At 34.5% G+C, this 26,791-nt stretch overlaps 2 protein-coding genes across 4 annotated transcripts in view; both read left to right on the forward strand.

Annotated features, from left to right (window-relative positions):
- Positions 1-2,930: 2,930 nt before the first annotated feature.
- On the forward strand, positions 2,931-16,158 carry LOC134841564 (drebrin-like protein B). Its single transcript, XM_063857595.1, has 6 exons — positions 2,931-3,156; positions 5,482-5,611; positions 6,207-6,396; positions 8,687-8,920; positions 10,224-10,460; positions 15,271-16,158. Exons 1-6 carry the CDS (start codon positions 2,931-2,933, stop codon positions 16,156-16,158), a joined length of 1,905 nt encoding a protein of 634 aa, XP_063713665.1.
- Positions 16,159-16,170: 12 nt separating this feature from the next.
- The window catches only part of LOC134841082 (ATP-dependent translocase ABCB1-like), a 31,554-nt gene continuing 20,933 nt past the window's right edge, over positions 16,171-26,791 (forward strand). The window contains exons 1-6 of one of the 3 annotated variants that reach the window (XM_063856863.1): positions 16,171-16,924; positions 22,793-22,940; positions 23,235-23,388; positions 23,502-23,596; positions 24,440-24,573; positions 25,928-26,099. In XM_063856863.1, coding sequence (XP_063712933.1) covers positions 23,310-23,388; positions 23,502-23,596; positions 24,440-24,573; positions 25,928-26,099 — 480 coding nt within the window. In that variant the 5' untranslated portion in view covers positions 16,171-16,924; positions 22,793-22,940; positions 23,235-23,309. Of the gene's footprint in view, positions 16,925-22,148; positions 22,612-22,784; positions 22,941-23,234; positions 23,389-23,501; positions 23,597-24,439; positions 24,574-25,927; positions 26,100-26,791 lie in introns of those variants that run through there. The other 2 variants (XM_063856861.1, XM_063856862.1) reach the window with 2 other exon arrangements.

The following is a 26,791-nucleotide window of genomic DNA, read 5'->3' on the forward strand; positions in this document are numbered from 1 at the left end:
AATTTTTTACCAAAAAATCGTTATATTGTCTTTTTTCATTAGTTATCAAAAAGTTATCGTAGCTACGTGAAAGCTGAAAAATAGAGTGGTTTATAAATTATGTTAGTGCTTAGCGAAACGAAAAAGTACCAGTGATAAAATTCGCATTTTAGTTAAGGGTAAACTTCATATAATAATTTCTTGCAGAAATATATATAGTTGTTTTGAACAAATTGAACAAAAATATAGAAATAATCGTTTTTAATTTAGCAAGCGTTATCAAATAGGATCTTTGAAGTTTTTTTTTCGTAAACATTTTGTATTAAGGAATCACTGACTGTTGTCGTGATGTACGAAAGTCAGGTGAGAAACTTGAGGTTCGTCACAGGGATGAAAATGGATAAAAAAGAATGCTTGATCTACGTTTTCCGAACAAAAATTCAAACTTAAAGCTTTTTTTGTAATAAGCCAGGGTATTGCAATCGGATACTACACTTTTCATGTAAATACCGTTGTTCACGGATGTTCAATTTGAGTAGGTAAATTTCACCCTCAATAACTAATATGCTCAATTTCTTGAAATTTTAAATCAAACTACTAATATTTTCATTTAGTTTGTAATTAGGTGCAGATCGCATCATAACCATTTTTTCGGCACTTCGTATATCTGGTGAAGAATCGTCGGCTTTGTTACTGCTTTGTTAGTTTTGTTTCGATGCCTATTTGACTTTCAATTTTCTTAATTCATGGCATATTTTCCTGACAAATTTCATTATTCAAGAGAAAATCAAGTCATGTTGTGATACATTTTTTGAAACTCATTAGAAGTCTACCCGAGGGACAACTGCTCGCAAAACTGTTTGTAAAAAAAGTATAAGTAAAAAATTGCTGCGCTGAGCAAATGAATCTTTGGTTATAGACTATAATAATGATAACCGATATGCTCTCTTTGTGAAGTAAGGTGTCTAAAAAGTAAATGTTTTGTTTTTCAAGCAGTAGGAATATATATGTTTTGAATAATAATGCTCTCTAAAAACGAAATTGAAGCAAATAAATTTTGGTTGGAAATTAATCTATCTATAATATAATTAAATGCTAGTGACAGCTATCTCCCATGTTTAAGCATAATAATTTTGCATGTTTAACGAAAGAATTTTTCATGTTTAAGCTATATCATATATTGCAATGCTTAAGAAAATTTTTCAAGTAGTTTTCCGCAAGGTCAATAAATTTTCAGTAATTCTTTGCGAGGCCAAATTAAGTCTGTCTGTATACCTGCTTTTCCGTTTAATTTGATTATGTCTGTCTACCCGTCTCGTAATTTTTGAACTTTCAATTTGGTTTCGACGATTCAGTTCAAAATAATACTACTGTCAAACAGTTGTCTCCGATTCTCTCTCTTAATCTGTATTTTTTATCTTTTTTTCTGTCTTAATTCGATCCTTCTTTTTCTATCTCTTTCTTCTATCTTTTTTCTAATTTTTTTTCGATCCTTCTTTTTCGATCTTTTTTTTCTATCTCTTTTTTTTATCTTTTTTTTTTCTTTCTTTCTCTTTCTTTCCATCTTTTTTTCGATCTTTCGAAATTTGGTTGCTTTCTGGGTACTCATAAGGGTTGCGAACTTTAGCTCCAAATATGACTGCTCAAATCCTTGTAGTTTTCGAGATATGACGTTTTCGTGATTTTTTCAAAATTTTTTAATAAACTTGAATCATTTTTTGTTTTCAAAATTTGAAATTCTCAACCTTGTACTTGGAGGCTATCAGAGTACTCTCAGGGGTTGCGAACCTTACATCCAATTATGACTGCTCACATCTTGGTAATTTTTCAGATATTACGTGTTTTGTGATTTTTTCAAAAAAGTTTCAGAAAAATTCGACGATTTTTTTTTCTTTCAAATTTGAAGTTCTCAATCGTGTAGTTGGAGGCTATCAGAGTACTCTCAGGGGTTGCGAACCTTGCATCCAATTATGACGCCTGAAATCCTTGTAGTTTTCGAGATATGACGTTTTTTGTGATTTTTTCAAAAAAGTTTCAGAAAAGTTCAACGAATTTCTTTTTCACTCAAATTTGAAGTTCCCAATCGTGTAGTTGTAGGCTATCAGAGTACTCTCAGGGGTTGCGAACCTTGCATCCAAATAAGATTGGTAAGAGTTATGACGTTTTTTTGTGAGTTCCCAAAATAATTCAGAAAACTTAACGAATTTTTTTTCTTCAAAATTCCTAACCCTGTATTTGGGGGTAATCAGAGTACTCTCAGGGATTGCGAACCTCGCCTCCAATTTTGACTGCTCAAATCTTTGTAGTTTTCGAGACATGACGTTTTTTTGTGATTTTTTCAAAAAGCTTGAATTATTTTTTTTCTTAAAAATTTGAAATTCCTAGCCATGTAATTGGGTGCTGTCAGAGTACACTAAAAGCCTACAGATCTGGTTTCCACTATATGCGGTTTTTTTCTGAGTTGTCAAAAGTTCGAAGCACCGGTGGTGCGTTACACGCTAGTTATGTTGAAAAAAGGTCCTTCATATTTTTCGTAGAGTATCTGCGGTTAGAATATGTTTTCACCTAAAGAAATGCGCACTAAACAGAAGTTATTTTAAAAAATGTAAAAAAGCGGCTGAAATGTTGATGTCTTCATTACCGAGTCATCATTTTTTCCTTTAGTGAGCTAGTATGAGTTGTCGAATAACCCTAACAAATGAGGGAAAAGACCAAATTTTTTTGAGTCGTTCTACTCTTTACGGGGAACCGCTGTTGTACCCGGAGTTAAGAATTACATGCATGTTTTTAACTTGGGAGAGTAAGTGACTTGTAATTAAACCCATTATTCCGTCACGAGAATTGTTTTCTAATTCGCAGGCAGCGAATACTGATCATGGTGGGCCTCGAATCACCGACCTTTAGACTGAGTGACGGACACTGTAGACACCTCGCCATTTTTAAGGTTCATTATGAGTGGTGTGCGAATAGACGGTGGAGCGAGAGCTTATATCAACAGAATCATAAACAACTGCTCTGCTAAAACCACTTGTTGTCTTCTGACGTACATTAGGGATACGAACAGCGTGGTCTTCTCGGAGTTCTTCGATGATGGAGATCTGGAGTGGGTTCTGTGTTCTTTGAACCATTCGGCTGTACAGTATCTATTCTGCAGTGTGCAGGATTCCTTAAATACGGGTAAGATATTTAAAAATTGGCAGAAGTAGATACGGATGAGGAGTTAAAAAAATTGGTGCCTTGAGCTGATGAATGTTGAGTTTTAGACTATATTAATATTTACCGATATGCTCTCATTTGAGTATGAAAAGGTACAGGGCTAAAAAGTAAAAGGTTTGGTTTTTCAAGCAGTAGAAAAATGATATTTTTTTAAATTAATTATGCGCTCCCCAAAAAACGAAGTTGAAGCAAACGTTTTGTTGGAAATTTAGAAAGTTTAGAAAGCCATGTTTACTTAGCTAACCGGACTGCCCTAAACAGATTCAATCCTTGTTTTCGATTTTTTAAAATCTCTTTTCAGTGCTCGTCACAGACACTTTTTTTTTCTGGAAATAGCTTGAGATGCTCCGAAAATTTAATATCTCCATTTCAAATCTGGCTGCTGGGTTTTGTGAAGTGAAGTGAGTCAGTCAATTTAATGCTAATTTCGACAAGAATAAAAAAGACTTAATATGCACTGGCAGACGCAGATCTAGGTTTTTTCGATGGTTAGGGTGAATTTTGTCCGTAGTAAATTCAAAGGTTAATCGATTTCTTTGGGTCGACCAAATGGATTTTCCGAGCTCTTTTAAAACACTAAATAATTACTTTTTCAGCAGCAAAATTCTCCACTCAGGCTCTTTTTTTAAAAGTTAAACACACTCTAAATGCTGTTTTTGGGCAATTTCTAGAAGTTTTGACCAGAAATAGTTTTTTTCGGACTGAAAATAAGTATGTATTAGCACGTTGAAAAAACTTTCAAGATTGGTTCATAGAGAAGAGTTTGATTTGAGAAAAGTTGACGATTTTTGTAAACTAATCCCCCCACGCTATTTTACTAACTAAGTGATTTATTTAGCTTAGAGTAACGTAATATTTAGCCATTAGGATGCCTTTTTACACAAGCGGATTGTAGTGGCTTGTTACGGTATCCAATTTTTTTCCTAACTAAGTCGCAAATATAAGTGCTTATAACAGTGGCACTTTTGCATTTTATATCTGGTTCACTTTTTGTGCATAGCACTGGTTTTGTATCTGGTTTATTGCTCATTAGTTCTTGTTTGATACGCAAAAAAACAGGTATCATGAAAATGTAATGGATTTGGTTTTTTGATTATCGTTTTACCAGACGCTTTGGGAAATTTTCGCTCTTTTCGAAAAAACTTTAATTTTTCTCGCGAACTATTATGTCTGTTTTCAAATAATTGGTACTAATAGAAAGATTGGCTTTTCACTTGACTGCTTGCAGACTCCACTAATTTTTTTTGAGTCGTTTGAAGAACAAAAATATTTTGAAGGGGATTTTCTGAGATTTCAAGTTTTTCAGAGTCAATGAAGCTAAATCAGACTCTGATTTTAGTCACGCTGTTTTTTGTTTGTTCTTAAGAGTCGATTAACGTAGTTCTCACTCTCATATAGTTCGAGATTTTAATGTTTTTTTTTCTGGAAAAGTTATAAAAAATTTTCAGTTTCATTTTTTCATTTTTAGCGGTTTGGCTTTTGATTTCTTTGTAGATATCAGTTCATTTCCTTTGTTGAAAGGAAGGCAAACTCCAATATCGAACATTAAAAGTGAAAAGGTCACGTTAAACTTAAAATTAGAAGTGAAAAATTCAAAAATAGAGCTGAGTTTTATGAATTACCAGCGGAATATAATTTACTTGAGATAACTTTACGAAAATAGTTCCAATCATAAACAAAATTTGAAATTCAAATAGCTTCAACGTGATGTTTTTTCTTCGAATTTCGAAAGTTGAAAGTTCAAAAAACGTAAATCAACTTTGTTTGGTTTCCTCGTTCTTTTACACATTTTTAACTGTCTGTTAGCAGCAATGTTCAATGTTTTCAGGAAAACTTAATTTTGATTCACGCTCATATTTGATTTTCGCGGTTTGACTTTTGATTTTTTTTCGAAAATATTACTTTTTTTTAGAAGGAAGGCAAACTTCATTATCGAATAAAAAAGTGTTAAGGTAGCAGAAGACGTGAATGACGTCTAGTTTCAAAATTTCGACTTATTCTTTCTGAATTTTCGGAAAAAAATCAAATCTGAAGTTTCCTTGTTCATTTACACTTTTCAACCATCTGTTGGCTATGTTTGGTAATTAAGATTTATGAAAGATAAAAAATAAGCTGAGGATGGTAAAGTGATACGTTTTTGAACTAAATCGAGAATGCTAAGTGAATGTTTCTGATTTCAAATGGAGTATGAAAATTAGGGTATGAAAAGCGTGTTTTATGCTAAGTGAATTGACCCCCTTGTGTATGTACAATATTATGTCTGGAACTAAAACGCAGTTTTGTTAGGTCTTGCGAAGAAAGTGCTCATACAGTGGATTGGTGAGTCGGCAGCTGAATTCGTTAAGGCCACGGCAGTGCAACAGCTCCCAATTATTCTCAATCAGCTGTCGCCCATTCATCTCACAGTAACAGCCAGGTTTGAACAATTCCAAACACTTCGGATATACAAAATTAATAGGCTCTTTTCCAGTTTCCCCTCACCTTTCAAAATACCGAGTCTTATGTTTGTTTTATATGTTATTACGGCTAAATGCATGATGTTACGCTGTAAAGTATGAAGACAAATCTGTTCAGAACTGTCGATTTGTTCAACACGCCAAATTTCATTTCATTATGACAACGTTAAAAAAGCTTTCCAAAGTTGAATTTGAAAGGGGGGACTGGAAAAAAGCCAATTAATGATCTATTGAGTCTACCAAATCATATGAGAGATGATTGCGCTTGCAATTAGTAAGCATTATCAAATCGGAATATTGAATTTTTTCGGGCTAACAACTTTTTTAACAGAATCTTTTTGGTATCTTGCTTCATAATAACTTCAAATATCTTAGCGTCTCTGGTACACTTAGTCTAGAGGTAATGAATGCGCCTGGGACGGCAAAAGTCCTTGGTTCGAATCTGACCGGGACCTACTGTACATTAACTGCTTTTTTGTTAAGCTTATTCTGATACTAGAAAAAAAAACAAGAAATCGCTCGATAAATTCTAAATGTTAGCTATCCTATGTGTAGGTGTGAAGAAGATATTGATGAAAATGAAATCAAACGAGAGCTGTCAAAATCGTCATCACAGTACGGAGTGCACAAAGAAAAGGTCAAAATTGAAGACATTAGTGTGCCTTCCCCTGTAGGGACAAATTACAAGAAGGCAGATGCTTTGCGAGATATCAAAGGATCAAACAGAGATCAATTTTGGGCACAGGTAATCAATTCAATTTTAGGCTGATAACAATTAATTGCAAAATTCGGCTCTTTTCCAATTTCCCACCCCCCTCGTAAAATTACAAAAAGCTGTTCAAAAATTGTTCAATCGGCATTTTTCATGTAAGAAATGTTGCATTAATTTGTTCACCTGTTCACGCTGAGACGCTTTGATGCAGTTAATAACATGAAAAGTCATTTTGAATAGACTTTCATATAATGAATTTCAGAAAAAATCAAAGGGGGGACTGGAAAAGAGTCCAAAATTCTTTGTATCATCTAAGTGGCATATTCTCGACAGGGATTATCAAAGGTTAACCGCGGTTAACCGACGGCCTTTTTTTTACCTCCGGTCAATTAACCGAAAAAAGGGGTACTCGCCGGTCAATTATCCGGTTAATCGGCGGTTAATCGTTAAAAACAATAAATGAGACACGAAGAATGTATTTTTCAGCGAATCAACGGGATATACATTCCTGTACAGTTTTTTTTGTCCCAAAATCTGTGGTTGACTTTCAGGAACAACTGCATTTCTAAGTTGAAAGGTAGTAGGCGGTGCCGAAGATTGCTAAGAGTATACCCGGCAAGGCTGAAAAATCTTTCGACCAGGTTGGAAGTCGGTAACACAAACTTGCAGTTTCCATATTTCGGTGTGGCCATTGAAGATAATCTCTTCTTTCGGATAATATCGGTTGCAAAGTCACTAGTTGAGGCACACGAAATATCCTGGGAAATACGGGAAACGAATTTGGATACAGTTTCTTTCTCGTCTTCTGTAAGTAAGAGCTCATGGCTGTTGTATAGGAACTAGAAATAATTTGGGACTGCGCTGAGTCGTTTTTATACTCCGGGTGGTGTGCCCTAACGTGGTTAAACGTATTTGTCCATCCGGCCCCTTTTGCCCGTGAAATACTTTTGTTACACTCCTTACAGCTCCAAACACTAGTTCTTTCATTCTCCGAAATTTTGGAGAAATATCGAAGAAAGAGCGCAGCTATAGCCTATGCTGTAATGTAAACCTGTAAACGTTGTGTCCTGCCGTTTGTTTGCTTTCCAGGCCTATTACTCAGGCAGTTAACCGGCGGTTAATTGGGACAGTCGCCGATTTTAACCGGAGGAGGGCTTACACCCATCGGCCAATTAACCGACCCGATTAACCGCGGTTAATCGAGTACCAGATTAACCTTTGATAATCCCTGATTCTCGATATCAAAATTCGTTCCTATTCCTGTTCAGTGTTCATTTTTTGTTTGTCATTTATTACTTTTTTGTCAACAACTACTTTTTTTTTGCCAAGGAACCAGAGTCATCAGGAACAGTATGGCCTTATAAAAGGCTACTGGCTTCATAATTAAACGTAAATTGTGACGTTTTTCTGGGCATAGTTGGCGGAGAATGCACGGCGCTTCTTCAATTTGCCCAACTGAGGAATTGGCCTCGCGTCCTGTTAGGACCTCTTGGAAAAGCCTATATTTCTTTTATTCCTAACAGGAGAATTTCGAAAGTATTTTTGATGCTTTTATTGGTATCTTTTCAAGATCTCTTCAAACTCCTTTGCTAAAGGAAAAAGCAAATCACGCTCGCCCTACAATAACAAAAGTGCAAGTGGCGGGAAAAAACACTTCCGCTTCGAGATCTTCAGAAATTCCTTATCTTAGAAGATATTTACAGGAAATTGAAAGGTGTTCAAAAAACTCTTGAGCTGACTGACTTTTTTTGTAATTAACCGTTGCCTATTTTATGGGCTCAGTTTACAGCTTCATAGGTTATGTTTGTGTATACTGTATAGTAATAGTTCTTTCATTTCATCCAAATTAAACTATATTGACCTTATTAAAGCGCATTCATTGCTGCCTGGCAGGTAGTGGCTTTGATCATCTCTTCCGAGTCTTTTGAAAGCCTCATGTCCAGTCATGTAAAATTAGGCGAGTTAAAACTAAGTTCTCAATTCTGAGATTTTCTCAACTTTATCGAAGTCTTAATAAACGAAGAGATAATAAATTTTGGCGTCTTTTTATTTAGGTCGACCAAATTGATTTTCTGAGCTCTCTCAAATCACTATAATGACCCTATTTTGACACAATATTCAGCGCCGCCGCCAAATTTTTGAAAAACAGGCCAAAAATGGCATATCTCAAAATAGTACAAATATGGACCCTTTGAGTCGGCATGGGGTCGATTCCCTGAGGGAGGGGCGTCCCCCCCCCCTTGGTATTAACAGCTGTCGTCTTATTTGCCGGACACCATGAAATTTGCCATATCTGAATGCTTCATATAGTTCATATTTCTAGGAACAAAAAGAAAGTGAAAGAGAACGACAGCTGAAGTATACACAGCAGCGCGAAGCTAACAAAGTGAATGCTACTCCATCCAGAATTGAATGGACGCCAAGTGCCAACATATCCAGCCACTCTCAAAATGTCTTAGACAGAAGAAAGGAGCTAGAAGCTTTACAACACGCGAGAGTCGATTTTCAGATTCATGGGTCTGCGCAGCAAATGCGATATACCCCGCCTAGGCAACTAGTAAACTCTTACTTTGATATGGATAATTTTTGATGCGTAGTTAAGTGATAATCTCTAGTAGATGTCTAGATTTCTCGTTCCTGGAGTCTTTCCTATGTCAATGGCAAGAATTACAACCCTTTCAGCATTTAAGTTCAGCGCAATCGTGATAATACCAGTAGATTTATACGAAAATACCTGCGGATATGGTTTCATTCAAACCAATTACATGGCTGATTACTTAGAAGTTTTCCAATGAATGGATAGTTTTTGTCGCCGGATGGCCAGTTTCTTTTAATTTCCCTTATTGGAGCTCTTTTTGCCTCTCAAGATCATTTTTAGCGTCTTGATTTTTGACATGGTGCCAATGTTGAAACCGAAATTGATCAGGGCCTGGTAGACTTGAAACTAGAGGTAAGATGAGAAACGTTCTTCACACCATGGCACTAGATCGAATAAGTGGCTCCTATTAAGTGGAAATGTGGTATTTCCAGCATGCTAAGTGGCGCCTATTGTTAATTACCCTTGCGATAAGCAAGGGTATTGCAATCGGGTACTAGACTTTTTTCCAGTAAACAACTTTGTCAACACGTCTAAAAAATGTTCTGGTTTTAGGTTGTAATTATCTTTTCAAAGGTTGCAATTATATTTTCAAAAACAGTTTCTAATTTTTTTCGGGTTCGTGGTTTTCGTCCTAGTTTCTGTCAGTTCAATTTTCGTTTTTTTAACGCCGTTTTTTTAATTATCTGTTAGGGTTCTTATTGGTTTACTTTTTAAAGCATGTGTTTTGTGTTCCAATTTAAACAGTTTTTACTATAACTGAAACTTCACAAATTTGTAAATTTACCATGCCTGATTTTGAGTTTTTTTTTTCAAATGCTCAAACAGTTTCAGTTTATGGTATATCGACTTAGTCAACTTTTTTTGTGTTTCAGTTTTGGATGGGTCGTAAAAACTTTTTCTGAATTTTTTTATGTCAACTGTTTTGTTTTCGGCTCAACAGTTTTCGACCCAAAGTTTGTTGTCCCTCATTGAATGACTTCCATTTTGAAGGTCTGCTTATGAACTTTGTCCGGTACAAATATGAAATTTTTTTGGTGTAAACTTTTTTCAACTTATTTTTTCAAGTACTTTTTCATAATTTTTCAAAAAAAAAAGTTTTGCTTCTGTTTTTTTTCATTCACTATTTTGTAGCGCAATGTGTTTTTTGCATCGCAAGTGTTGCGAAGTTCCGCTTCGCCTCTTTGTAAAGAAGTGTCAGCGCTTGTCTGAAAGTTTTTGTTGCATATTTGATATTCGTTTTGTTTAACTATAATAATTATAGGAACGACAGCAACCAGAAAGAGAGCAACAACCGAAATATAATCAGAATCAAGAAGCTCGGAAGTTGAACGCAGTTACGCCATCGAAAATCGAAAGTTCACCAAACGTTATCACATCTAGTCACTCACAAAGTGTCCTTGAAAGGAAGAAAGAGTTGGAAGCTCTGAGGAACGCGCGAGTGGACTTCCAAAAAAATGAACCTGAACAGCGCATGAAAAGGTTCAACGTGCCACTGCAGGTATTTCACGTTTTTGTGATGGTTTTCTTCGGAATGTTTTTCAGCAAGTACATGCTACTAAGTGTTTGGGGATCTGATTATTAGCATGTGGGTCGATTAGCAGGCCCATGGCAAAGAATGCAGTTAACTCGCTTGCTGTTTGAAGACTGGTTGCTCAAGATTTCTTGAGATTGATTGGTTGCTCAAGTTGTACGGTTTTTGGGATCAACCGTACAACCACACCCCCCCCCCCCTCCTCCCTTAATTGACCTACCGTATAATTTCCTCTGCAAGCTTGTAATAATTCTGAATGTAATTCTATTTTTTAATTTTTTTTTTACCTATATCGATTTTGATGTTCTACAAAACAGTTAAATCGATTTTTTGCTTATGTTTCGATGAGATATGTTATGTAAGGTTATAAGATAGATAAGGTAGTAGGGAATGTTAGATAAGGTTATGTAGCATTCTCTACTAAGTTATCCTGTGAAAAATTGTACGGTTCAACCCTTTTTCGAATAGCGTGAACGAATTTTTAATTGTCCTATACCAAAGTTTAATTCCCTTCACGAAGCGATGTTTATGATAAATGGACGTTTATGACTAAACGCACTTACTTTCTTCAGTATGTATGAAATTTAAGAAATTGAATTGAATAACATTCAAAATTGAAACAGTTGAATTGTCCGGGAAAAATCGAATTGTCGGACTTCTGTTTGTCTGATCATCTTTTATCGGCGTTAGTGCCATTTTTTATGGTAGTTTTTTTTGGCTCATTGTGCGTCTACCAACTTTTTGTCGGCGTAGTGGCCGCTCGGTAAATACTTATTTAATTTTTTACCCTTTCGATACAGCAATGGTATTGCAACTGGGTTCTAGACTTGTTACATTTCGAAGCAAAGGTGAATTGGTACTTTTACAAGTTTGCAGCTTACTTGTTTTGCGTGTAGAGCTTGGTTTGTTGGTGGTATATGCAATTTTTTTAAAAAAAAGTTTTCACTGAAATTGTTTCGGCTGTTTCGCAGCTTATTAAGGTCGGCTTTAATTTTGTCGATTATTTACCTAATGATTTTTGTCTCCAGTCTTTTTTTAATATTGATTCAACTTTGACAAGTAATTTGAAAATCACTTCACCGACCTTCTTTTAAAAAATTTTCAAATTTTGAAAAAATTATCGAATTTTTTTTGAAATTTATTTTCAAGCTTTTCTCTTTTCTCAGTCTTTATGTTGTCATTTTGTCGGTGAATTTAATTGAAATAAAATTGAGTTTAGTTGCAATTTTGATGTTATAATTTTTAATCCGTTTTTTCGTCAGTTGGTTTTCATTTCAGCTTTCTAGCCTATATAATTTTGTGGAATGATAAGAAACAAATCTATCGTTCTAAAACTCGGGCTTAGGATGACCGAAGTGCTATCAGATTACAATTTACCTTTAAATTTTATTGTTTATATTTTGCTTGTGATTTTCAGAGTTTTTTAAATTTCAAAATAACCAATTAAAGTTTATTTTCGCTAGATGTTTCTACTACATTATTGTTTTCCTCTGTAGAGTGTTTTATATTTTTAAATTTATGTTTAAGCATGTTAAGTTAATTTAAGTTTTTCGTGTTTATACCTACTAAAAATTTCTCTGATAGCGAAAAAAAAATGAAAAAATTGACAGTTTCTTGCGATTTTTTTCTTCAGGTTTACTTGGACTTAGTTCCTGGCAATTTTTCATTGTAAATTCTTGTGAGTTCTTAGAATTTTTGTTGCTAATTGACTCAATTTAATGGCACATCGGCTTTTGAAGGAAAATTAAGAGTTTCTCTACATTTTCTGCTTTTAAAAAAATTCTAAAGATTTTTTATGACCAATTTTTCCGGTTTTGTCTGCATAACTACCGCTGGCTAGTTTTTTGTGCTAATCCAATGCTGGCCGTTGTGTTCCATTGCAAGTTTTCATCGAAATGAGTTTCCTTTGAGCAAAAATATTAAAGTTCTGGCTCTTATTTTTTAATTTTTTTTTAAAGATTCGGTGTATCGCAAGTGGCGCGAAGCTCAGCTTCGCCTCTGTGTTAAAGCATGCTCATAGACCAACTTTTGCTCTACCCCATTTTTAGCGAGTCATTCACTACAGCGGGAGTTGCGCAAAAACTAGTTTCGAAGTTGGATTTCTGATTTAGCGGAAGAGTAAAGTTACTTATTGATCCATTTTTCTCAAATTAACTCTTTATTATGAACTTAGTGAATAGTCTTGTATTGGTCTCGATGATTTTTTTCCTTTTTTTCTAAGGAAAAAGTCTTAAGTTTTATTCACGTTAAAGCTTGATTTTTCGCGGTTTGACTTTCGATTTTTTTATTGAAATGAAGGCAAATTCCATTTATCGAAGATCAAAAGCAAAAATTTTAATGTAGAAACACCGTTTTTGCATAGATTACCAGTGTTTGTGCTCAATAAAGTTGCTCTTAGTAAGACTTAATTTTATTAGATACTTCAGCGGTGATTGTTTCGTTAAGCTATATGGGTTTAAATATTGCCAATTTGGGACAATTAACGCGCGATTTATTTCGTGTATTGACGCGTAAGCGAAGATTTTAGTCTATTTTTTTTTAGAAATCCTTCCAATTTGGATTGTGGCATGCTTTTTGTTCCGACTTTGGAAGAAAACGGAATAATATGCTTGGTGTGGTTTTTTATTCAGCCAATTTTCGGATATCGAAATAGTTTTTAACAAAAATTTTTCATGCCCCATTGAAGATATTGACTCCCTGAAACCAAATTTAAAAAGATATTTTACCTCCAATCAGTTTTTGCAAAGTTCTGTGAGTTTGAACATTTGCCAATTTGGCCATGCTTTGGACTAAGTTGTGCGCGCTTTGAACATTTTATTCATAATGCTGAAATCGTAACGCAAATTATTTATGCGTGGCGAATTATCCCGCTCAAAAAACTTGTTCCAAAGTGAATTGCGGCTAGCTAATTGGTCTTATTAATTTCGTACGACTCAGATTTTCACACTTCATCTTTGATATTGTCCAAGATTTAAAATGTTTCAATATTTTCTTTTCCTTAAAATCTATTCAGAATAGATTTAGGGGCAGTCGGAACATTCAGGGCTTTGCGTTGATATACGAGCAGTCTTGTTTAACTATATAATACTTTGCTATGTGCGAAATATACCACTTTGTGCATAAGATAGCGTGTGGGGGATGATTTAAAAAACTTTTTTTTTTGAAATTTTCATCAATTATTTTAAACGCTACTATATAGATATTCAGAGGCAGTCGGAACATACAGGGCTTTCTCCTGAGAGCAGTCTTGTTGTTCCGACTTTCGATACGAAAGTAACGGAATATTTGTGCTCGGGGTGGGTTTTTTTTTCTTCAGACAAATTTCGACTTTTTAACTAGCCATTTTTGACTGGATTTTTTTATATCATTCGAAAGCCATTGTTGTCCTGAACTTAAATTTGAAAAGATATTTTACCTTAGATCATTTTTCGTAAAGTTATGAGTGTTTAAAGATTGCCATTTTGGTCATTTTTACCAATTTGGGACAATTAACGCGCGATATAATTCGCGCTATTAACGCGTAAGCGGAGATTTAATCCGTCTAAGAAATCGTTCCAAATTGGTTAAAAGAAGTTTGTTTGCCATAAATGGTTTGTTACAAGGAGCGAAATCTTTCCTTTTGTACTTTATATGGCGTGTGGGGGGATGATAATTTCAAATTTTGGAAAAAAAAAATTTTCATTTTATTTTATTTCATTCAATTTTGTATGTTACTACTGCTGCTCCATAAGCCTTAAAAGGCAGTCGGAACATTCAGGGCTTCGCCCTGATACGAGCAGTCTTGTTTTACTTTAGTATAAAATGGCTCTGGAAAGATAATGAATCGTCTCATATTCCTTCTGCACGCGCAAGTGTATTTCCAAAATGATGCTGATCTAACTTACGGATGCTTATCTAAGTCTCATTTTTTATTTGCTTGTGTCAATTGACGAACTGAAGACATTTGTATAGTTCGTGTGGTTTCTTAGCAAAAATTTTAAGAGTGGCTCACGCTCAGATCTGATTTTTCCGGTTTCATTGTGATTAAATTTTCGAAAATTTACTTTTTCAAATTTGTTCTTTCATATAACCTTTCTTATATTTTCTTATTTTTTATGTAAGTTGCTTAAATCACAAAGGATGTGAGTGAAATTTAAAGAGTGTCTGCATGATATAATTTTATCTACAAAAACCGAAAGATGAAAAGTTTCAGAAAAAATTCATTCGTTTACTGCCACTTTTCACGCTTTGTTGGCGTTCTTTGAACTTTTCTCTCTCTGTCTCTCGTCTTTATTTTCAATTTTAGCAGCTGCAAAAATAAGAAATGAGCCTGATGCCGTATGTTTAAAATTAATTTATATTTTCACCTGAGGCAGTGGCGAGCAAAGAAAAATGGTTTCGAAGGGGGCGGTTTTTTGGAAGAAAGTTAAGTTTTTGTCGATATTTTTGAGCCGACCAATTTGATTTTCCTAGCTCTCCAAAAGTGCTATAATATAAGTTAGTTCGAAAAAGTGCCGAAGTGTTTTTAGGTATTTTTTGGGAAATTTTGACTGAAAAGTTGCCCCGTTTTTTTTGGCGCGCGCTACCCCCCCCCCCCCCCCCCTCCCCCCAAATTTAGTCATATTGGCGCCGGAAAATTTTTTTTTTATTATTGGCCAGCCAAAAATGGATATCTATAATTCTACCAAAGGGACCCGTATCGAATTACATCGGGCTCATCTTCATTCCAAAGTTCAACTTCTTATTAAGTTGCAGATCATGTCAAACTTGCATCTTTTGGTTATGTTTTGATTTTCAGGAGCGCGAAGCGCAAAAGGTGAATTTCAGTCCGGCCAAATATGGAGGGCAACCAAGTTCTATCACATCCAGTCACTCGCAAAGTGTTCTCGAAAGAAAAAAGGAACTAGAAGCGTTGAAACATGCTCGGGTAGACTTCCAAAGAAACGATTCTGCCCAAGTTGAAATTAATTCTGGATCACGAGAACGAGCTAACCGGGACAATGATTTGCAACAAATTCGGGAAAGATTGCAACACCAAAATATATGGGATAATAATGCGAATGTAATGCAAAGCGACGACGTTAGTCGGCAATCAAAAGTAAAAGAAGCACAGATGCTGATTAGAAGCCAATCTTCCGAAGCTAAAAATATGTGGCTAGACCGGGAGAGAACAGCAAGCCAGAGTCTGGCTAGTCCAGTAAAGGTTAAGACGCCGTCATCGAAACCGTTCACGTTCCAGCAGAACACTTTTCATGACACTCCTGGTGATTCGAATGAGGAGTCGGTATACAGCTATTCTCAGCCGCATGTCTCTCCAGCTGACATTTACTCGGGATATAGTTATGACAACCAAGTTAGAGATGATAACATGGCGAATAGTTATAACCAGTCGAGCAATGATTATGGTTATGCTACACCTGAAGACAATTACAGTTATGGTTATGGGAATTATCACGACGGTAATGATTATGAACAAGTGGAGCAGTATCCATCTGATATGCCATTGGCAACAAGTATTCAGGCAAAAGCTCTTTATGATTATGACGCAATCGATGACTCTGAGATCACAATTCGTATTGATGACGTAATCACGTCAATTGAGCAGATCGACCCCGGATGGTGGCGAGGAGTTTCGGCCACGGGGCAAATTGGCTTGTTTCCGGCGAATTACGTTGAGCTTATTTGAAATAATAAACGATTTTAGTTTGAGCTATAGTAGCAAAAAAAACTTTATATGCCAATGCCAATTTTTTTGACCGATCAATTTGGCAGTCAAGAGATATCAAACTGTAGGTCATTCTGTAATGTTGTGTTGGATTTTTTTTTTTAATCAGCCAACACTAATTGTGAAAATATTTTTTGCTTGTAGCTCAATCATTTGTTTTAAATTATCTATCAAAATATATATCTCTATGCTTCAGCAATTAAGTCATATCAAAGTTTGCATTGTAAATAATGTTCTGCGATTGAGTTTTGTAAATATTTCAGTAAATAAACTAGTTCCGCTGATTTTTTGTAAATTTTAAGCCTTTCAAATGTTTAGAAATTTTTGAATGTCACAGTTTCTCTGCTGATTTCCTGTTTAGTTGTTATTCAGCAATTAGTTCAATCTTTGAGAATTATTTTTTAACGGGTTGGACGCAAGCGGGGGAATCTCGAATCACAGAATATTCAATTGGAAGTTTTCTATTGTTTTGGTCTTCTGATATGCTGAACTGGGGAGTAAGGAACTATGTGCACGGAATTATTTTCTTGGAAGTGTAAGGAATGTTTTTTTCTACATTTTGACAAAAAAGAAAGCTTGTAGAATAACAAACGTGGTTTCAATTGAAGCCTTTTTTGTAGTGTCTTGTAATCGGGAACTATATTTTTCCTTCAAGCTATTTTTCTCAATAATTTGTAAGAATCAAGTGCAATGGGTGACACGTGAAAGTGGCTGACACGCTAAACTGGTGCGTATTTGTTTAAAGATTTTCAATGCGTTCATTTTGTTGTTCTCCTTTTTTGTTCAAACGCTAGCTATTTTACCTAGTACAACGTAGTGTTTTCAAAATCGACTAGGTGATTCATTTTTTTACTCACTAATTTTTCGAAAGAAAGGTTATCAAAAAAATTTAGTGAAAAATTCCTGGTTTTCTTTGCAATTTTAGTTATTCTATTTTCGTTTTTTTAAATCAAATGTCATTTGTATTATTACAGAAGCGAGCTATTGAGTTTTCTAACAAATAAAAATGATCATTTGATGGAACTTTTAGTGCATGACCTTGACAATTAAATAGCATCTTTTATTCGGTTTATTGGTGGCTGATGTTTGTTGACTTTCAAGCGGTCATGGAGACGTGTGAATCTTAATATCTAGATTAAAGAGTCGATTCCGCCACATATCAGAATATCTTTTTTAACGCTTATTTTACCGTTTTTTTGCTTGTGTTTGCCTCTTTGTCCAATACAATGTGGTGTTCTGAGGTTTTTCTCTGATGATCAGACGCTGACAAGTTTTCGTTCCCCATTTTTAAAAGATCAAATTTTAGTGCTCGTTGTAGTTTTTAAGACTCATGAACATAGTGACTACTCTGATGTAGGCCTTGGTGATTTTTTGTTTGTTTTTTTTTTTTGATTTTTTGTTCGTTTTTTTTTCATGAAAGTCTTGAAGTTTGTTCACGCTCAATTTTGATTTTTCGCGGTTTAACTTGTGATTTCTTGATAAGTTCAGTGCATTTCCGTTGTTAAAAGGAAGGCAAAGTCCAATATCGAACAGCAAAAGTGTAAAGGTCGCGAAAAACGTGATTCACTTCTAATTTCCAGAAAGGAAATTAATTATCAGATTTACCAGCGAAAGTTGAAGGTTTTTGGAAAAAGAAGTCAGTTTTTTTTTCAGTTTTCGTGCGTTCATTACTTTTTTCAAACTGTCAGTTGGCTATGTTTTTTCTTCCTTTTGCTAAAAAAAGCTAACTACGGCTTATGTATCACGCCTCAAATGCCCCAAAAATACGGGAACACTATGTGAACAAGGTGTAGAAAATAAATTAATTGCCTAATCAATTAGTGATGGACAGGTCCCAGATGTAAGGTAATTAACACTTTTTCGTAGTTAACTATCTATAAAAATGAAATTAACTATCCGATTTCCCAACAAAATATAAAAATAAACCTATTGATCCTAAATTCAGTGCATTTACATTGTTAAAAGGAGTGCAAACTGCACTATCGAAAAGCAATGTGTAAAGGTCACGAAAAAACTTGATCGACTTCTAAGTTCGAAAAATGAAATTAACTATCCGATTTCCCAACAAATTAAAAAAATAAACCTATTGATCCAGTTTTCTCAAATCTGGTTAATTTTAGCAAATAAGTGTCTTGCAAATTCAAAGAGCCCTAAGTCTATCTTTTTTTCTCGTTGCATTCATTTTTCTTTTTCAACTGTGAGTTGGCTATTTTTTTCATTTTCAATTCTTTTGCTTAAAGAAATGCAAACTACGGATAACGTCTCACGTGTCAAATGCCTCAATTTTTCAGGAAAAGTTTTAAAGTTTGTTCACGCTCAACTTTACTTTTTCGCGGTTTGATTTTTGACTTTTTTTCAAGTTCAGCTCATTTCATTTGTTAAGAGGAAGGTAAACTCCACTATCGAACAGCGAAAGTTAGAAGGTCACGAAAAACTTGATCGACTTCTAGTTTCGAATGGACTTAACTTTTTTAGATTTCTCAGAGAAATAAATTTTTTACCTTATGATCCAGTTTTCTCAAGTTGGGTTGTTTTTATCGGAAAAGTGTCAATCGTCAATTATTCTAGAAATTCAAAGACCTTTAAGGCCATCTATTTCTATCTTGTATCACAGCTTTTTTCTTATTATCCAAGAATTACACTGAAACTACCTAGTTTGAACGTTTGCGCAAATCTTTAAAATTTGTGGACAGCTATTAAAGTCTTTTAATCAAAGATTTTGGATTTCTTTCGTAAAAATCAAATTTTTTGGCTATCAAGCTAAAATATTTTTTCTTATACAGGTTTTTGGAGATTTTATTTTTCTGCAACTTTGTCGAGCTTTTTAGATACCTTTTGCTTAGGCTCCTTATGATACAACTTACTCCTCAATTCACTTGATAGTGTCATCGTTATTCTCGATTAACTTTCAAAAAGCTAAAATTATCTATTTTTAGGGGTAAAATTTTGGTTCGGAAATTTGCAAAAAAAATTTGCAAATATATGGTACATTTTCAATATGATCATATTATGACTGTTGGTTATGGTTTCAAAATACGTGCTCTTTGCGCTTTCCAAATACGGTGCCCTTCATTTTTCAGTTAGGGAACATCTCGTTTCTGACAATTAGCTTACTTTTAATTGCTGTTTTCTTCATGATTTAGCTATATCCTTTTTAAATTTGATTTGCTATCACTTTGTGGTTATGTTTATTTTTTAAATGAACTTATGTTCTCTATTTGAAAATACGTAACAAACCATTGTCAATTTCATCTCGTTCTATGCGGACAATTTTTAAGCTATTTTATTTTTCTGCAGCCAATTCATTTGGTATATGTGTGGCTTGGTACTGCATTTTTTCTTTCATATCTCATTAGTTTTTGTTGTTTTTGTGCATGATTGAATATATTAAACCATAAGAGTTGACAATGAAAATGAAACTGGAAGCTTTGACAGGGATTTCTTTAACTATGTCCACCCTATCGAACCTAGTAAAGAATGAAAAAGCACCCCTATAAAGAACTAAATCAGTAATTGAGCGGGTGTTGAACCTCTTAACGTTTATATTTCCCCCTTTTGTCGTGGGGGGGGGGGGGGCGTATAGCTAAAGAGATCTTTTTGACAGTGTAATCCAGAGTGGAAATGGATTCAACAGAAAGGTACATGCCTATGAGAATGAGTTATTCTATTTTCGGTTTTTTTAATCAAATGTCATTTGTAATATTACAGAAGCGAGCTATTGAGTTTTCTAACAAATAAAAATGATCATTTGATGGAACTTTTGGTGCATGACCTTGACAATTAAATAGCATCTTTTATTCGGTTTATTGGTGGCTGATGTTTGTTGACTTTCAAGCGGTCATGGAGACGTGTGACTCTCAATATCTAGATTAAAGAGTCGATTCCGCCACATATCAGAATATCTTTTTTAACGCTTATTTAACCGTTTTTTTTTGCTTGTGTTTGCCTCTTTGTCCAATACAGTGTGGTGTTCTGAGGTTTTTCTCTGATGATCAGACGCTGACAAGTTTTCGTTCCCCATTTTTAAAAGATCAAATTTTAGTGCTCGTTGTAGTTTTTAAGACTCATGAACATAGTGACTACTCTGATGTAGGCCTTGGTGATTTTTTGTTCGTTTTTTTTTTATTTTTTGTTCGTTTTTTTTTTCATGAAAGTCTTGAAGTTTGTTCACGCTCAATTTTGATTTTTCGCGGTTTAACTTGTGATTTCTTGATAAGTTCAGTGCATTTCCGTTGTTAAAAGGAAGGCAAAGTCCAATATCGAACAGCAAAAGTGTAAAGGTCGCGAAAAACGTGATTCACTTCTAATTTCCAGAAAGGAAATTAATTATCAGATTTACCAGCGAAAGTTGAAGGTTTTTGGAAAAAGAAGTCAGTTTTTTTTCAGTTTTCGTGCGTTCATTACTTTTTTCAAACTGTCAGTTGGCTATGTTTTTTCTTCCTTTTGCTAAAAAAAGCTAATTACGGCTTATGTATCACGCCTCAAATGCCCCAAAAATACGGGAACATTATGTGAACAAGGTGTAGAAAATAAATTAATTGCGTAATCAATTAGTGATGGACAGGTCCCAGATGTAAGGTAATTAACACTTTTTCGTAGTTAACTATCTATTTTTGAGAAAGTAGAGGAAATGTACTAATCAGTTGTGCGCTTTATTTTAACTATTTCTGTTGAAATTATCCAGAAAACCGACAGTATTTCAAAAATTACACGCCAACATTGGCATCTTCACCATAGCCTGCATTAAATCTTTGTAAATTTAAAATTTTTAATTAACTTTTCTTCAACTCATTTGATCATTTTTAGGAACTGTTTTGTCAACTAAAATGGTTTTTTATTTAACTAAAATCCGGTGCCAGTTTTCAGGTTTGAAAACAGTTGTCAGGTTTTTCATCAATATATTAAGAGTCAATGATTTGTTTTTAGTTTTTTCAGGAAAAGTTTTAAAGTTTGTTCACGCTCAACTTTACTTTTTCGCGGTTTGATTTTTGATTTTTTCCTAAATTCAGTGCATTTACATTGTTAAAAGGAGTGCAAACTGCACTATCGAAAAGCAATGTGTAAAGGTCACGAAAAACTTGATCGACTTCTAAGTTCGAAAAATGAAATTAACTATCCGATTTCCCAACAAAATAAAAAAATAAACCTATTGATCCAGTTTTCTCAAATCTGGTTAATTTTAGCAAATAAGTGTCTTGCAAATTCAAAGAGCCCTAAGTCTATCTTTTTTTCTCGTTGCATTCATTTTTCTTTTTCAACTGTGAGTTGGCTATTTTTTTCATTTTCAATTCTTTTGCTTAAAGAAATGCAAACTACGGATAACGTCTCACGTGTCAAATGCCTCAATTTTTCAGGAAAAGTTTTAAAGTTTGTTCACGCTCAACTTTACTTTTTCGCGGTTTGATTTTTGACTTTTTTTCAAGTTCAGCTCATTTCATTTGTTAAGAGGAAGGTAAACTCCACTATCGAACAGCGAAAATTAGAAGGTCACGAAAAACTTGATCGACTTCTAGTTTCGAAATGGACTTAACTTTTTTAGATTTCTCAGAGAAATAATTTTTTTACCTTTAAGGCCATCTATTTTTATCTTGGTTTATCAGCTTTTTTCTTATTATCCAAGAATTACGCTGAAACTACCTAGTTTGAACGTTTGCGCAAATCTTTAAAATTTGTGGACAGCTATTAAAGTCTTTTAATCAAAGATTTTGGATTTCTTTAGTAAAAATCAAATTTTTTGGCTATCAAGCTAAAATATTTTTTCTTATACAGGGTTTTGGAGATTTTATTTTTCTGCAACTTTGTCGGGCTTTTTAGATACCTTTTGCTTAGGCTCCTTATGATACAACTTACTCATCAATTCACTTCATAGTGTCATCGTAATTCTTGATTAACTTTCAAAAAGCTAAAATTATCTATTTTCGGGGTAAAGTTTTGGTTCGGAAATTTGCAAAAAAAAAAATTGCAAATATATGGTACATTTTCAATATGATCATATTATGACTGTTGGTTATGGTTTCAAAATACGTGCTCTTTGCGCTTTCCAAATACGGTGCCATTCATTTTTCAGTTAGGGAACATCGCGTTTCTGACAATTAGCTTACTTTTAATTGCTGTTTTCTTCATGATTTAGCTATATCCTTTTTAAATTTGATTTGCTATCACTTTGTGGTTATGTTTATTTTTAAATGAACGTATGTTCTCTATTTGAAAACACGTAACAAACCATTGTCATTTTCATATCGTTCTATGCGGACAATTTTTAAGCTATTATATTTTTCTGCAGCCAATTCAGTTGGTATATGTGTGGCTTGGTACTGCATTTTTTTCTTTCATATCTCATTAGTTTTTGTTGTTTTTGTGCATGATTGAATATATTAAACCATGAGAGATGACAATGAAAATGAAACTGGAAGCTTTGACAGGGATCTCTTTAACTATGTCCACCCTATCGAACCTAGTAAAGAATGAATAAGCACCCCTATAAAGAACTAAAGCAGTAATTGAGCGGGTGTTGAACCTCTTAACGTTTATCGTTTATATTTCCCCCTTTGTCGGGGGGGGGGGGGGCGTGTAGTTAAAGAGATCTTTTTGACAGTGTAATCCAGAATGGAAATGGATTCAACAGAAAGGTACATGCCTATGAGAATGAGGGCTTTGAACACTCAGAGCCGAAGTGCTCCGATGCCAACCAAGAGAAAGAAGACAAAGAAGAAGCTGTAAAGAAAGTGGGGTTGTTTTCAGTTGTGAGTAATTTTGAAGTTTATTTGAAGCTATCAGACTTTTTTAATTGAAAGATCTGAGAATTTTTAACTGCCCCAAACAACAAAGATTGCAAAGCGACGTTCTTAGATCAACTTAACAATAAAAATTAAAATGTAGCTCTGATATGTTTCCTAAGCTCATCATTAGCTGGAAATGATGTAAATCCATACTTACGATTTTTTAATTAGTTTTGTAGTATTTTAGTTAAACTTTTTGATTTTGTCTGTTCTTTACATGAATCGAATCACGCTCTAAAATTAGAAAATTGTTTTTAGTTGAGTTACGCCAAGTGTCCGGAGTATCTTCTTCTACTTGTTGCAGTTTTTGCTTCCATCGCAATCGGAGTTGGAATGCCTCTTTTGATTATACTTTTTGGAGAGCTCATTGACGAGATGATTGAGCCAGGAAAACCTGGATTTGAAAACCAAAGTGAGTATTGACATTGTTAAATTTCCTGTACTTTTTGGGGAAGTATTGACATTGTTAAATTTCCTGTACTTTTTGGGGATAAATTGACAAATACTGCCGTTTTTTCGTTGCAGCCGATGCGTTTGAGAGGTTCGAGGATAAAATGACGGATGTGTGTTTGCAAATCACGTACGTGGGGTGTGGAGTTCTGTTGGTCGGCTACATTCAGGTCAGTCCTCTCTGTCTGACAACTAACAGAATTTTTGTTCAGAACATTCTAACCGGAGTGCAGCCAGTATTTAGACAGCCACGTATTCATACTCGTCAGTATTTAGACAAATACTGTATGAACCAATCAGAATCGAGAAAAGACATAAATAATCCAAAATAAATAATAATTATTTATTAATTTCTTCTTTGTCTCGATTCTGATTGGTTGAAACAGTATTTGTCTAAATACTGACCAGTCTGATTACGCGGTTGTCTAAATACTGATATGTAACCATTCTAACCTATTCCAATCCACCCTTTGACATTCTACGCTAAGGTATTGGCAAAAAAACGAGTTCGAGTCGCAAAAAGAGCATCGCCCAACACAATAACTCTGGAATAGGATATAAGAGAACGACCTATGCTTTGAAACGCTGGATACCCTTTCATATATGCTCTTGAATCGCAGAAACCACACATATTTAAAGTAATTAAAACGAACCCCAATCTATTTGATGACTAGCACTTGGGTACAATTGTGATAGAGCTTAAAAAGTAGCCTTAAATTCTGTCCAATTTTTGAAGGTTTGTTCCTTAGAGCATTTAATAGTTCGAGTGAACTAAATGAGGTCATATAAGGTTCGAGAAAAAACTGCGAATTAACCGAATTGCTTTTGCTTATTCTTAATTGTTGTTTGATGAAAATTAGCAAAATGCGGGACAGTTTGCTCACAATTTTTTTTTCTTTCAGTGACTCCTCTTTTACAAATACATGTAATGGTTGGAACAAGACAAATTTTTAGACTTAAAAAATCTGAGCCAGAATCTTCAATTTGACGTTTACTGATTTTTGCGTTAACAGATAGCGACCATCACAATTTTCGGCGAGAATATTCTCTACCGAGTGAGAATCGAAAGCTTCAAGGCAGTACTGCGGCAGGACATCGCCTGGTTTGACAAACAGAAGACAGGAACACTGGTCTCAAATTTGGCCGAGTATGTCATCTACGATTTTTGAAGTTATATAAAATTATACGAAATCGAAAAAAAAAATTAAATGACAGCCTATGACCTCGATTCAATAGGACTTTTCTTTTGCGTAGAAGAAAGAAATTGTGATTTTTTTTCTCTCAAAAAATGACAAAACAAAAGCCAAAAAACTCGGATAGCCGGTTGCTGTGAAATAGCACATAAAGCTCCGACAACTTCATCCAGAAAAAAAAATATTTTTCTTTCCTCAAGTTTGTGACGTTTTTTTTATGTGCGTGGTGTGATAAAGGAAAGGCGAAAGCTTAAAATTATTTTCAGTTATCTTCAAAAAATGAAAAGCACAGCAAAAAACAATCAAAAAAATTCGAAGTTTTATTTCTATTTTTTGGCTGCTTTTCCACACGATCGGAGCGTAGTGTCATATTACGAAGTCCCCTTTTTTCTAAACTAAATTGCAAATATAAATGCTCATTCAGTAGCACTTTTGTAGCAAAAGTCTTAAATCTGGTTTACTTTTGCTGCATCAGCATTATATCTTTGTATCTGTTTTTTAGTAGTTTGTTTTTGAAGGTTGGCCAGTGACCATGGTGCAGGCGCTAGGACGGGTAACTCTCAAACTCGAGGTCGGGCTTTGATTCCGGTACATATGGGAGTTTTTATTTTTCTACGCTTTTGCTTAATTTATTTTTTTGATCTTTTAAGAGCTATTTTTTGCCGTATTTTCGCTTCTGTTTGCTATTTGCAGCTTTGACTCTTTTGAAAACATTTTTGCAGCGTTTAAAACATTTTCTTAACAAGGAAGCGCTAAAAGACATTTCTAAAACTTGTTTTCCTGGAATAAAACTAAGTTTTTGCGTCTTAAATAATCGATTTTCATCTAACAAACGTTTCTCGGTCGGTTTACTTGTTCAAAATTAGACTGAAAAGCAAATTTTTAAAACTGTTTTTTTTCTCGAGGCATGAATTTCTTTGCATTTTTGAAGTGTCATTCGAATCACAATTTGAAGGGCTTTAATGTGGTGTATCACTCAAAACTCATTCTAATGATTATTTGTGGTACCTGATTTTGCCTGGGAAAAAAGTAAAACAAAACTAAAACACCAAAAGACAAAGTTCCTCCCTTTTTGCAGTGGTCGGAACAATTATGGTCCGGTCAATTGGCCTTTGATAGGAATGCCGGCTCTTTTCTGTTCACGCAGTCAATGAAGGTTAACTAAAGTAGCCTGAAAGTTTGACTTTATTGTCCAAATCCAAATCAATTAGTTCACTTGTTTTGCAACATGAATGTTAACATGATGTCTGTGTAACTTGTGGGAGGGGGGCTTTGCATGGCAGTTGAAATTATATTTTGCTGCTTTAGAAATATGGAAGTGATTCGAATAGGAGTGTCGGACAAGATAGCCATCTGCATCCAGCACCTGGCCACTTTCTGCTCGGGATTCGTCATCGCATTCATTTACAATGCCGAGTTTGCCGGAATTCTCTGTGTGCTGATCCCGTTCCTCATAGTTGGCGGAGTCGGAATGGCAAAAGTAACGTAACTTTATGACTTCGAAACTAGCGTGCATTTTAACCATGAGTTGGTCGTAAACAGGCTATGAACATCAATAGTTTCAAGTGTTAAGCCGCAAAAATGGGTGGCGTTAAATTTAAAATATATCATGTGAAGAAAGTTTTTTTTTGGCATAAGTGACCACTGTTTCTCTGCCAAATTGCGTATTTTATCATTAAAAATTGGAAATTTTTTTAAAATGTTAAATGCTTGTTTTATAGTAAGTTCTCATATAATTCTGGAAAACAAAAAACCGTTTTTATTCGCTGATATTTTTTGAAACCAATGGTGGAAGATTATCAGGTCTTGCGAACGTTTTCTACTCCCCGTAAAGAAAACGTAAATTATCTGTAATCAAAACGATATAATTACTCTAGCCAGCGTTAGTGTATTAGTGCAAAACATTTTTTCTAATCTAACTCGCAAATAAAAGTGTTCATTAAAGGGGTTCTTTTATTTGGCGGCTCTTTTGCCATAATCACGATCTGTAGCATTGGAAATTTTATAGCATCTATTCTCTGCTTTATTCGTGGCTAGTGTTTGTGACATATAAAGCGTATGCGGCTGAGTGTTTAGTGCGTGAGACGCATAATTTCTAGGTCGCAGATCGATTCCGAGACGTAGCGGAAATTTTTAAATTAGTTTGAAGCTTATAACTACATTTTCCTTTTG

This window comes from Symsagittifera roscoffensis, chromosome 3 (assembly GCF_963678635.1).
Source record: "Symsagittifera roscoffensis chromosome 3, txSymRosc1.1, whole genome shotgun sequence".
Taxonomy (NCBI): Eukaryota; Metazoa; Xenacoelomorpha; order Acoela; family Convolutidae; genus Symsagittifera; species Symsagittifera roscoffensis.

Coding starts and splice junctions, on each gene's coding strand:
- LOC134841564 (XM_063857595.1), top strand. CDS start 2,931: ATGAGTGGTGTGCGAATAGACGGTGGAGCGAGAGCTTATATCAACAGA. Junction 6,397..8,686: donor GAGATCAATTTTGGGCACAG/GTAATCAATTCA, acceptor TCATATTTCTAG/GAACAAAAAGAAAGTGAAAG. Junction 10,461..15,270: donor GGTTCAACGTGCCACTGCAG/GTATTTCACGTT, acceptor TTTGATTTTCAG/GAGCGCGAAGCGCAAAAGGT.